This window comes from Chiloscyllium plagiosum, unplaced genomic scaffold (assembly GCF_037043375.1).
Source record: "Chiloscyllium plagiosum isolate Xiang-an unplaced genomic scaffold, Cpla_swu_hap1 HiC_scaffold_35, whole genome shotgun sequence".
Taxonomy (NCBI): Eukaryota; Metazoa; Chordata; class Chondrichthyes; order Orectolobiformes; family Hemiscylliidae; genus Chiloscyllium; species Chiloscyllium plagiosum.
This window is the reverse complement of record NW_028270173.1, coordinates 21,112,297-21,125,966: the sequence shown is the minus strand read 5'-3', so window position 1 is coordinate 21,125,966 and position 13,670 is coordinate 21,112,297. Positions and strand designations below refer to the sequence as shown.

General features: G+C 40.9%; 1 protein-coding gene across 1 annotated transcript; it reads left to right on the top strand.

The window, feature by feature from the left end:
• The first annotated feature begins 8,083 nt into the window (after positions 1-8,083).
• LOC148140424 (putative G protein-coupled receptor 139) lies at positions 8,084-8,980 on the top strand. Its single transcript, XM_087978719.1, has one exon. The coding sequence runs from the start codon at positions 8,084-8,086 to the stop codon at positions 8,978-8,980; it is 897 nt and encodes a 298-aa protein (XP_087834845.1).
• Positions 8,981-13,670: the final 4,690 nt, after the last annotated feature.

The following is a 13,670-nucleotide window of genomic DNA, read 5'->3' as shown; positions in this document are numbered from 1 at the left end:
TTTGCATTATTAAATGCACTTCTCATTTCCGAATTAATATCCTCCCAAACAAACATTGCTGGTGTGTAGTCTATGAACAGCTCCAATTAATTATTGTTGCCCTTTATATTTCTGTTGTATTCATACTCTTCATCTTGACACTCTGTTCCAAGATCCTCAGTTTCCACAATTAGTCACCCTGAAACCATGTCTCTATAAAGGCAATTATATCCTTCCCACTTATTCCATTTGTGACACCAATTCACATTGTTTATTGGATATATCATAATACTTCACTTAATTAAGTAGGCAACATATTTTCACGCCATTTGATGACAGACCCTCCCTCAAGAAAGATGGTGATTGTTGCTCAAAAAAGCAAAATGATGTTGAAGATGGAAAGCTTTTAGTTCTAGATTGATGTATGTATTATCAGATTGTCACCGTGGACTGTAGGAAGGACTTAGGAAAGAAAGTATTTCAAAGGATGCTTTGGTAAAGCCAATAATTAGTTTCGATGCTACCAGAACATTTGGGCTTCAGACTTACTGAAAGTCTTGACTGAGATATGGATGACAGAATGGAAATCAACTGAGGCATTGTCATGAGTCACGTGCAAAAGTGAACTGATACATGAATCCTTCCATTTCCAGGCTGACACTAACATTAAAGGTTTAATAAATGACTAAATAGTCCTCAGTTTCCTTTTCTGCCAAACTCAGGGCAACAGAACGCACTGACCAGGTTTTTGTACGTAATACAAAAGTACTAATCATTGCAGAATAATCAACTCTAACCACAGGTAAACTAAATATGATGTACCGACTTGTGAGTTTATTGGGTGGAACTTTCAACTCCTTCTTAATCCTCTATGTTCACATACACAGACAAACAAAGAAGATTGCTCCTGGTTCAAGAAAGCAATGAGGATGCACAGTCCAATAGCACCAGTTCACAGGATCAAATGATGTGTCCCTTTCACTTTCCAAAACCATTAATTCTCTGAGCTACTTATTTTTAGATTTCCAGATAATGTTGACAAGTATTATCATTAACAACAAATAAAAATCAACTTTTTTTTCTCAGTAATATCCTTTGCAAGTATTCAAACCTAATGAAGCATCTTCATTCTTTAATTTCTTATTCAACTAATAGGGTCACAAGCATTTCTTTTCTGTAACCTATGAATATTCATCAGGTATGGTTCTCTCTCTAACGCCCTCTCTCTCATCAAGAGACACATACACAAGTTAACACTGTTTAAAAAAAAGCCTCAGATTTCTCAGCCCTATCTACTTGGACTATTAATACAGCTTAAAACTGCTTTCCACATTTAATGGCCTGGGGACGTTCAAATTTATATGTCGTTTTGCCAGTGTGGATATTTCCTCTTTGAATTGAACCTCCTTGAGCTCCCTCGCCTTCTGCCTTGAGCTGGGTCGTAAATCTGAGATTAAGCACTTCAGCAAATACCTCACAAGGGAGATTGTCTAATCACTTATCTTAAATCACATGATTTCTCACAAATGTTGTTTTGACTAAATGCCAAAATAATGGTTTTCTGGCACTTATTTAAAACAAGGCTCCTTCACAGAATGGAAATCAAAATCCCGCGTAGCTCTACTTTCGAACTCAATGTTTCAAAACGTAAGTAATGCTTTGAAATTTTTTATCAAAGTCTCGGACACGTGTCAACCTTGATGTGAAGCAGGCTGCATTAATGGTCAGCCAATATGTACCCAGAGCTGAACTGATTCAAGTCAATTGCCATCAATCTATTACTGACTTTCTTTCTTGTTTTCTGATTGATTGCACATGATTGTTGGAGGAAACGCTTGAATTCACAAAAACTCCAATAGTGCTAAGTTAAAAATCACACAACACCAGATTATAGCCCGACAGATTTATATGGAAGCACACTAGCTTTCCTAGCGACGATCCTTCATCAGGTGGTAGTGAGATGTAACTGAAATTATACATTGAAAAATTGATTGTCTGTTAAGCCTTTCATCTGTTAGAATACAGTGATAGTTTCACTTCTTTCATGTGTAAATCACAAAAACTTTTTTTTTAAAGTTGCTTTCTCGGGTTAGCTGTTAACAATGGTGATAGCTAGACAATATGTTGAAGCTAAGCCGAGAATGCAACTTTAAAAAAAATAGATTTCAATCTTTAATCCAACTCTGTGTGCTGGAACTGAATGAAATCTGCATGGTTGCCTCAAAATCAGATTTCACTCATTCAGCAGGTATATAATCAGTCAACGTTAGTGACCGACTTGCTCCTGATGTTTCACTCAGCAGTTTGGGGAATACAATAAAATCGACTCCTTTTAAAATAAAAGATGCAAAGCCTGTATTGTTCTGGTTCATTTTATCAAGAGTTGAGGAGGAATGTGCCCTGCACTGCACAACTAATTTTTGAATAGCCATTTCCTTTCCAGATTCACTCCACTCTGAAGACAAGCCCACAACTGCAATTGGTATCCCACCTAAAGTCCAAAAAAGAGGTTTTCTATGTCTAATATTACTTCAATGGATGCATGTAGGAATGTCGAAGATGCTTCCTCGAGCCGGACAGTGTGGAATGAAATGTCATCGTTTTTGGAAATGTGGTAGCAGATATAATACAGGGATGAAGTGAAATTTCTTACCACAAGAAGCATGAATCTGAGCAATGTGCGCTGGATGCTTCAACATTCACAGGAAAAAGACAGATTTTTAGTTATCAATATCTTAAATGGTATTTCATCTTGTACCTAAGACGAAATGGAAAATTCTGTGATATGGACGAGTTCTTTCAGAAGTTCATTCTAAATTTCAGCAATAAAGTGGCACCTTCCAGAATTTTTTGGCAGAAAAGAAAAACACTTGATTGGACACAGGAGAGTGAGAGGGGTAATGACAACTTGAAAGTTGTGCTGACAACTGCATTCAGTTTTAGCAATAACCCAAATTTTGTGAAGCCTTGCAAACTGACTGCGGATGCCAGAAAAATTGATATGGTGTCATTTTACTGCAAGAATATGAGGTGGGGGTTGAGCTTGTGAACATGGACGCAAAACTCAGCCATTCAGCACTTTGAATTTGCTCTGCCATTCAATAAGCTATTGGCTGATTTGATTTGAACATGAAGTCTACGTTCCAGCATGTTCTTGATGATCTTCATCCCAGTGATAATCAAAAATCTATCTACTTACAGGTTGAAAAGAAACGTAAGAATTCTACATTACATATTTTTTTTGAGGCACGGCATTTCTAAACTTGCATTCCTTTCAGAGAAATCAGTTCTCACCATCACTGTCTAAATGAACCACACCTTATTTTGCAACTCTTGCTCTAATGTTCGGATCAGGGTAGGGTAGGGCTACTCTGTTATTTTTCCAAAAAAAGGCTGTTTTTCAATAATGTCTGCAGCTTGCAAAGAGACACCGAGGCTTGTATTGTCTCTGAACAAGTTCGAAATGTACACATTCAACTTTCTTAAGGTCTCATGGCCTAAATGACTTTTGACAGACTTACCCATATTGACGACAATCCTTTCATGCTTTCTTTGCTTTAGGAAAACCTGTGTGTAAAATGAAATGAAGTTTTTGGGAGTTTAATAATACAGCTGTGTAATATAAAAGCCATTCATTTTGCTGGAAAGAATAACATTTTAATGGACATTTTGGCAAAAGCTAATGTGAATTAAACCAATGTGTTAAAACGTCCTGATTGAAGCAGCTTTAAGTGTAATATCACTGCTCTGGCAATCAATGTATTTCATTTCATTAACTTTGGCGAGCCATAAAAATTATGTCGAAAAGTTCTTTCGAATGCTATGTCAAACTACCTCTTAAGAATGCCTTTCCATTGTTCAACAGATGCATTAGATCACTAGAGAAATAGAAGGGTAAGATTAGAAAGTTACAACTGAGGGCTGACATGGCACTGTTGTACAATCTCTCACGCTGGGCGAGTTGGCCTGGTTCCAATTCTGTTTCTCCACAGCCCTCTCCTTGCACACGTTGATTTAAACGGCGGAAACGTGCTGCTTTGTCGCGACCTGACAGAATAACTTACTCTCCGCATCGAATTAAAGTTAAGCCAAAATAATTGGGTCTCTCGTGTTTCTCTCAGAGATTAGTGCCTCTGGAAGCTGGGAGTCATTGTCCCTGATTCTCTCTGGATCACAGAGCTCACTTTAAATGCTGCACAGTGACTTGTTTGTTAGGAATAGTGTGTTTAATGAGATCTGCTCACTCCCTCAACAGAGGATTGGCTTCTATATAAGTCAAGTGCCTTTCAATGCTTTGCCTCATTTTGAATGCTTCCGCTTTCACCTGAAAATGGGATCACAGGCACTTCCGATGGAAATTCTCTTTCCCATTATTGCAATCGTTGGAATTCCTGGTAAGTAGTTAAACGTTCTGTGACATTTTTATTGCTGGTTCTGCGTTGAATTTCGTATCAGCAATTTGCAGCTGGACCCCACGAATTCATCTCCTGCATATTTGCTGCGTTTACCTGTTCTTCATTAACATCAGTTTCAATTTGAATGCAGTTTGTCCTAACCCACCCTCTGGTTTGGAAACACTTGTGTTTAGCCTGAACAAAGAGGAATGCAATGAAATGAAATAGATTTAGCGACAGTAAACTGGATGGATAGATTCACAGAAATGCTTGCAATGGCAGACATTTAAGGGACTAATTCATGACTCTTGGCACAAACAAAATATATCCCAGTAAGGAGGAAAGATTCCACAAGTGCGATAAACCCGACATGTTAAACAAAGGAAAGTCAGAGCATATTGAGTTGAAAGATAAAGCACACACAGATGCAGCAATTAGGCCTGCAAACTGAGGTAAATTCAGAAGTCAGCAAAGGAGGACTGAAAAGAGAGAGAAAATAAACTGAGAGCCAGCTACCAAGGAATATAAACACTGACTGTAAGAGCTTTTTTAAATATGTAAAAAGGAAGAGAGTGATCAGAGTGAAACTGACTTGGGGAGATAATCACAAGGTACAAGGAACTGGCAGAGAGCTTATACTGATGTTTTGCATCACACTTTACAGTGGATGGTACTTCGAACATGTCATTGATTCTAAAGAATATAGTGGAGAACCTGATGCCCACCTCAATCACTAAAGGAGGAGGATGAGACAACCTAATGATGTTAAAGACAAATAAGTTCCCTAGGCCTGATGGTTTGCAGCCTCGGATGAAAAAAAAGTATGTATATAAATAATGGATGCATGAGATGAGATTCCCTACAGTATGGAAAGAGGTTCTTTGACCCAACACGTCCACGCTGACCCTCCAAAGAGTAACTCATCCCCTTAAGTTTACCACTGACTAATGCACCTAACACTATGGGCAATTGAGCATGGCCAATTCACTTGACCTTCATATCATTGGATTGAAAGAGGAGACCTGCATAGACACGGGGAGAATTTGCAAACGCCAGTCATGCAGTCACCTGAAGCGGGATTTGAAACCAGGTCCCTGGCGCTGTGAGGTTGCACTGCTAGCCTCTGAGCCACCATGCCGCATTGTGTGTAATTTCCCAAAATCCTTGGAATTGGAATAGCACCAGAATTAACGGTTTCATGCCAGCTGTATTCAAAAAGGCGGGGGGAGGTGTGAGCAAAGAATAACTATATCTATCGTTGAAAAAGTATTGGAATCAATGACTAAAGATGGGATAGCACTATATTTGAAAAATATTAATCTCATCCAGCAGCAGACAGGACAGCTTTATGAAAGTGAAATTTTGTTTGACAAATTGATTTGATTGTTTTAAGGAAGACTCAACCAGAATAGATATAGAGGCAACTGTAGATGTGTTCTACTTGACGTTTCAGAATCCCCTCAACAAGGTAGCCACCGAAGGTTCAACCATTAAATAAGATCCCCATGCTATTGGAGGTCGTGTATTGTTCTGGATCGAGAATTGGCCACACGCCAAGATGTAATGATTGAGGATAAGGGTTTTTATTGAGTTTGGCGTTCTATGAACATTGGGTTCCACAGGGATCTGGGACTGCAACTCTTTACAGTATCCATTAATGGCTTGAAGGAAGAAAGTTAATGCACGATGGCCAAATTTGCAGATGACCCCAAACAGAAGTGGAAAGGCAGATTCTGAGGGGTACGTCAGCAGTTTACAGCGAGATATTGATGGGGATTGCGGGCAACAAGTTGGGAAATGGAGTCAAACATGCGATCAGGTGAAGATGTTCATTCTGGACAGTAGGACAAGAGACAGAGTTTTAATTCATGATAAAATAAAACTGCAGAAAGCTGGAACACAAAGGGATACTTATGCATCGAGCATACAAAGCTAGCACACAGGTGCAGCCGGTAATCTGGAAGGAAATGGAATGTTAAGCCTAATTTCAAGATTTGATTTGATTTGATTTATTTTAGTCGCATGTACCTCAGTACAGTAAAAAAAAAAGTTTGTTTTGCGAGCAGTACGGACAGATCATAGCAAAGAATACCATACAGATCCTGGGTGTTCAGATGATCTGAAACATACAGGTTACAAATGCACAGGGATTTTGCAACACAAGATCAACATTAGCAAAGTCAACATTATTTGAAGTTAGAGAGACCATTCAGCACACGAATATTCAGAAACTTTTCCTGAACCTGTTTGTACGTGTATTCAAGTTGGAGTGTAAGAGTAGGGAAGTCTTACTGCTATTGTACAAGATATTGGTGAGACCAGATCAGGATTTCTGTGTGCAGTTTTGATTCTGTTATTGAAAGAAAGATAACATTTCATAAAAATCAGATCAAAGGGGGATTTTTAGATCGATCACATATATGGAGGGAATGTACAATGACTAAAGGCTAAACACTTTGGGACTCCACTAAATGGATTTTAAAAGAACGAGAGGTGATCTCGTTTAGACATATCAGATTCTTCAGGGGCTTGTCGGGGTAAATGCTGTGAAGGTGTTTCCACTGATGGGAGAGTGCTTTAACTGTTCCTGCTTCCACCTGAAAATGGGATCAAAAGTACTTTCTGATGGAAATTGTCAATCTCATCCTTGTGATCCTTGAAATTCCTGTTAACTGGTGACGAGCTGTTGTGGCATTCTTCTTGTCTGTTCTATTTGGGGAGAGCCAAAAGGGCATAGTCTCAAAAGAAAGGAGTGTCAATTTCAGACTGAGGTGAGGAGGAACGCTTTCTCTCCAGGGGTTGTGAGCACTGAGGGAGCTATGTAGGGAGAGTCCTTATGTATATTTAATGCTGAAGTTGACAGTTTATTGATGACAGTGGCAGACATTTTAAAAAGGCAACTTTTTTGACGGCCATTAACCAGAGAAAAGGAATGCTGGAACACATGGATTAGGAGTAGGAATAGACCAATTGGACGTTTGAACACCTTCTGACTTTCGGGAGGATACTGGCTGATCTGAATGAGCTGCATCCTCCTGCCTGCATTCCATGGGGGTCCACTCACTGGTGTATGCAAAATTTATCCCACTCAGTGCCGTATGCCCAGCCCTCACGACCTGTTGAGGAAGAGGATTTCACATCATCACCATTCTCTGAGAGAATGAAAACCTCCTTATCTCTGTTTGAGAAGAGAAACAGCTCACCCTTAAACCGTGTCCCCTTCTTTATATCCTTCCTCTCAAGAAGAAACTAGCTCCTGGTATTTTAATTTGTGCATTCCCATCAAGGTTTTAGATGTTTCAATGAGATCACGACAGTCTTCTGGACTCAAACTCATATAGGCATAACCTTTCTTCGCAAAATTAGTCTTTAATCCTTGGAATGAGACAAATAAATCCTCTCTGAGCTGCTTCAAAAGCAATAAGATGTGTTTTCTTGAAACGGGATGTTAAGTGGTGCAAAGTGTTAACCACTTTTATATTATTCCTGAAATCGTCTTGCAATTACTCTAACCTTATCCCTAACCTTAAGCCAATTACGCCCAGGACAGAGACCATGGATTACAAATGAAATGTCATTGTTCTTCACAGTTGTACAAGTATATAATTACATACAGCATCCCACAGTCTTGACTGTCAATCGCTGACAGTGTGCCTCCTGCTGGGCGTTTTGATACATTTCACGATTGGATTTTCTTTACAGCGAACCTGATGACAGTGCTGATTCTTTCCCAAGGGAAGTGCGGCCTTTCTGAAGGAGTCACTCGTTACGTGACTGCCATGGCAACGGGAGATCTGATGGTCCTTGTCTTCAACGTGATCGTGAGCCAGATCATCATGGACTTTTTCCCAGGCTCGCTGCTGAACTACACCCCCGCCTGCCGACTCAATGTCTTCCTGCAAGGGTTCAGCATCCAACTCTCCATCTGGTTTACCATCGCCTTCACCTTTGATCGCTTTGTAGCAATTTGCTGCAATAAATTAAAGGCGTGTTATTGCACGAAAAGAACAGCCAATATCGTTATAATCATCATGAGCGCTCTCAACATCATGGTCAACATCCCCTTGCCTTTTCGCTATGAGCCCACTCACGTTCTGAACAATGTACAGTGGGGCTGCCGTACAGTCGCCAGCTACCTCACTTCACCAGCCTGGGCAGCTCACCGGTGGCTCACCAACATCTCAAACTTGTTTCTTCCTATTCCCCTGCTGCTGCTGTTGAACTCTCTCACTGCCCACCACATCCTCGTGGCCAGCAGAGCTCGCCGGGCCCTGAAGAGCAGCAGAGGTGGTGCTGGGGAGATGGGCAGAGACCCTGAGCTGAAGAGCAGGAAGACCTCCATCATTCTGCACTTTACCATCTCCGGCTGCTTCATGGTGCTGTCAGCCCCCATCACTGTCATCCACATCTGTGTCGGTGTTTCTCAGCTTGTGGCATTCCAAGGTTCAAGCTCACTTTATGTGGCAATCAGGGTCGCGTTCCTGCTGCTGTGCACCAGCTCCTGCATAAACACCTGTATTTATGCACTGACCCAGAGGAGATTCAGGGAGGAGATGAAAAATATGCTTAAATATCCCTCCTCGCTGCTCTGTAAACCACGTTACTAATTTACATTGACATGGGGAGGTGCTGATGTAATGATAAACTCACTGGGCCCACAATCCAGAAACCAATGCTAAAATCCTTGATGCCTCGTTTAAAATCACATCATTTGTGAAATTTCAATTCAATAAAAAGCTATCTTTACTGTCTGGCCATTAGTGATTGTCAAGCCTGAAAGTTAATTTCCATCTCAGAACGAAGGGATGGAATTCTGGTACCTTTACCTGGTCGGCTTACCTGTGGCATCAGGTCCATGGTCATCTGGGTTACTCATAGCTGCCCTCTAGGCAATAGATGCCAACCTTACTGGTGTTAACTGTCTCTCAAATGAACAAAACACATTTGTACCCCATCTAGTTTTTGTAATTCTCAATGCAACTCATATGATCCTGAAAGCCTGGGCGAAGCCCAATCTATTTCAGAGTTGCAGAATAACACACGTACAGTCATGGAGATTAAGTTTACGGAAACAGACCCTTCAGCCCAACGTGTCCATGCCACCCCGATATCCTAACCAAATCTAGTCCCATTTGCCTGCATTTTGCCCATATCCTTCTGAACCCTTCCTATTCATAGACATATCCAAATGCCTTTTATATGCTGTTATTGTACCAGCCTCCACCACTTCCTCTGGCAGCTCATTCCATACAGGCACCGCCCTCTGTGAGAAAACGTTGCACCTTTGATCCCTTTTATATCTTTCCTCTCGCACCTCTAGTTAAAGACTCCCCCACCCCAGGGAAAAGATTTGTCTATTCACCCTATCCATGCCCCTCATGATTTTATAAACCTCTGTGAATTCACCCCTCAGCTTCCAGCGAAAACAGCCCCAGTCTATTCAGCCTCTCCCTTTGGCTCAAATCTTCCAAACCTAGCAACATCCTTGTAAATCTTTTCTTAACATACGACAATTTTGGTTCAACTATCTGCAAATGATGGGATGTACAGTAAATTTAAACCAGATGTTAGCAAGACCATAATTTTCAAGTTTAATGTGGTTTTGGCAGTCACATTGACAGTTTGGGGGTAATACTGATTGCATCGAAGAGATAAACTGGGATAATACCAGATACAAATCCCTGTAACTGTGAAGCAGAAATATAAGCATTGGATTTATTTCTTTGGATATAATCCATCTACAAGGCCGACTGTCAAGGAAAGGCCACTAGAATTTTCAAAGATCCATCCTACCCTGGCCACAACTTTTCCTATCGGGGAGAAGGTAGAGAAGTCTGAACACACGCATCAGTCAATTTTATACCTTTTTCTACCCTACTGTTGTTAGAATACTGAATGGACTCACAAACTCTTAACATTTCCCTGTACCTGTGTTTTTGTTTTTGCTGCTGTTTACCTATTATTTCCTATCTGTGCTACTTAACTCTGTGATCTGCCTGTACCGCTTGCAAGACAAAGCTTTTCACTGTGCCTCGGTACACGCGACAATAAATTCAATTCAATTCTAAATGAAAGAGACTCAATTGATAGAGGCGGTTAGAATGATGAAAGGTTGGCTCAGAGAACGCAGTAACAAACATTTACAGGTCTACATGTAGTAGGCATCGAGTTAGCGATGAGATGCAAGGACTTGCTGGCTGAAAACAGTGGAACTTGTTTACCCTTGGCTTACTGAAACTGTCAGATGTATTGTCAGAGTTGGTTGACGATGCAGCAACCAAATCAATATCAAAGAGTGGATCAAGACTGACACCAGGGGAATTATTGACCAGTGACAGTGAAGGAATGGTTAATTTTTCCAATGCAGGATGGTGGGTGCTATGAATGGGAATTGACAGTGGTGCTGTTTCTTGTATCTGCTCTCCTTGTGCTTTTAAATCGGAGAGGCTGGCACTTTGGAGGATGCTGTCCTGGGAGCCTTCTTCACTTGTTGCAGTGTGTCTTGAAGATAATACATGTTTGTGGGGTGTGGGCATTGGGGGCGGAGTTAATTAATTTTAATGGTTTTAGGTGGCATGTCAATGCTTGCCACTTATCAGCCAAGCCCGAATCTTGACCCTATCTTCTTACACGTGGAGTGGCAGATGGATTTTAATTTAGATAGATGTGTGGTATTGCATGTTTGTAAGACAGACCAGGGCAGGACTGAGACAGTTAATTTAGGCCCCCTGGCATTTAGTCTTGCACAGAGAGATTTCTGGGTGCAGGTATGTCATTTCTCCAAAGTGGTGTCACAGATAGACAAAGTTGTGAAGAAGACATTAAGCATGCTTGCCTTCATTGGTCAGAACATTGCGTATTGGTGTTGGGATGTCATATTGAGACTGTACTGGATATTGGCAAGGCTGCATTTGGAGACGACATACAATTCTTCTCGCACTTCCATTAGTAGTTTGTCATTAAACTGAAAATGGTACAGGAAAGATTTACAAGAATGGTACCAAGACTAGACGGTTTGATTTATAAGGAGATGCTGGCGAAGCGTGGAAGTTTTTTTTCCCTCAATATGAAACATCATATTGACTGATTCGCTCGCCCAATTTAGGAGTGCGCTACTCTCATTCTCCCATCCAGCACTGTCCTGCTCCAATACTCTAATTTAGTGCGAAACTGTACCAATTCTCCAATAGAGATTTATAAAATCATGAAGCGCGTAGATAAGGTGAGCAACCAAGTTCTTTTTCCCAGATATGGGAGTCCAAATTTAGAGGTTTCAGGTTTAAGATGAGAGGGGGGATCACTTGAAAGGGATCTGAGGGTGGTGTGCAGAGAGATCGAGCTGTTCAAGAAAGTGGAAGAGGTGAGTACAATTACAACCATTTGAGAGATGTTTGGACAGGTGCGTGAATACGAAATGTTTAGAGGGACATGGGCCAAATGCATGCCCGTGGGATGAGTTCAGTTTATGAAACTCGATCAGCATGGACATGTTGGTCCAAAGATTGTATTTGTCTCTATGACTCTATGTATGCTTCAGATTCTGTGCAATTGTGAAAGGGACTGAGCATGGCTAATTGGCAAGGAACATCTCCAGTTTTCACCTCACGGTGGTGAACAGGTAGTGATGAAAATGCTGAAGCTGCTGGATAATGATGAATCAATATTTTGTCCAATCGATTGCACAGAATTCTGAAGTTAGAGATTTGACTCTGTACTGATTGCTGACTGAACCTCCTAGTCTCCTGCACATTCACCCAAAGTATGATGTTCCAATTCCTGGTGTGACTGAGGAGCATGGTTATGAACTTCAGAAGGATATCGACAGTGCCAATGAGATGGGCAGAGCTGGTAGTGGAAATCTACCCACAAAAGTGTTCCTTGTGGGACAAGGGTGACAAAGGAAGTTTTTTCCAGTTGCAGTATTGAATAATGCAGCAATACGAATGATCAATCTCATAATGGATGATCCTTTGGGAAATAGTGATCATAATACAATGGCTAGGCCAGACCGACTCAAAACATTTCGTGACAGTAGCTCAGACGCAAACTTTGCTAGTTGTTTTAAATAGGTGTAACACAGATATTCCAGAAGGGATACAGCTGGTCAAGCCACTTAGTTTTAAACACAGCAGAATTTATTACCGAATGAAACACAAAGAAAAGAGAACAGAATACAGAATAACAACATCCCTGAAAACCCAACAGATTATCCCAATTTAGTGAATTTGTGCGACACTGCCCCAATTCTCCCATTTAATGCGATTCTGCCCCAATTCTCCCATTCAGTGCTACACAGTTCAATTTATCCAATTAAGTGATACTCTCCCCAGATTCTCCCATTTACAGCTGAACTGCACCCATTCTGCCATTCTGATCCACACTGTCCCAATTCTCCCATTTAGCGCTGCACAACCCCAATTCTCCCACTTAGTGTGACACAGCCCCAAGTCTCCCGTTTAATGTGACACTGCCCCAAATCTCCCATTACGTCCTGCACTGCACCCATTCTGCCATTTCATCCTGCGCAAACATTTTTTTTTTTTCGCCGTCAACTCACCTATAAAGTATTATACTGCTCCAGCTCCCTAATTGTGGACCAACTCTCTAATTTACTGGCACTGGCACCAATTCCCAATTATTGAAGACCTATTTCAATTATCTAATTTAGTTCACTGATACATTTTTTTTTCATTTATTAGTGAGCTGAATCCTGCCCCAGTTCTCCTACTTTATGGTACCTGCATAAATTTTCCAATTAGCGATGCCCTGCACCATTTCCTTCCATTTAGTTGTGGCCTGATACACTTCTGCCAAGCACTGGTGCCCTTCTGAATTATTTTCATTTAATGATGCACTGAACCGAATCTCTAATTTAATGATGCTTGCAATATTTCTTCTTTTCACTGGTTCCCAGCCTCTGCCCCCACACACCCCCCAATTTAGAAATGCTCTGCTCAATTTCCCTAATAGTTTGGAACACCCACATATTTTATAATGTGTAATGACACTGTGGACCGAATCACCCATTTATTGATACCCACTAAATTTCCCATTCACTCAGACCCTCTATACAAATTCTTCCATTACTGATGTTCTGAACAAATCTTCCACTCAAATTTGCCCAAGTGAAACATCATATTGACTGATTCGCTCGCCCAGTTTAGGAGTGCACTACTCTCATTCTCCCATCCAGCACTGTCCTGCTCCAATACTCTAATTTAGTGCGAAACTGTACCAATTCTCCCATTATCTGACGTGCTGTTCCAAATTCTCATATTCAGTTCAGCCTTTGCCCAG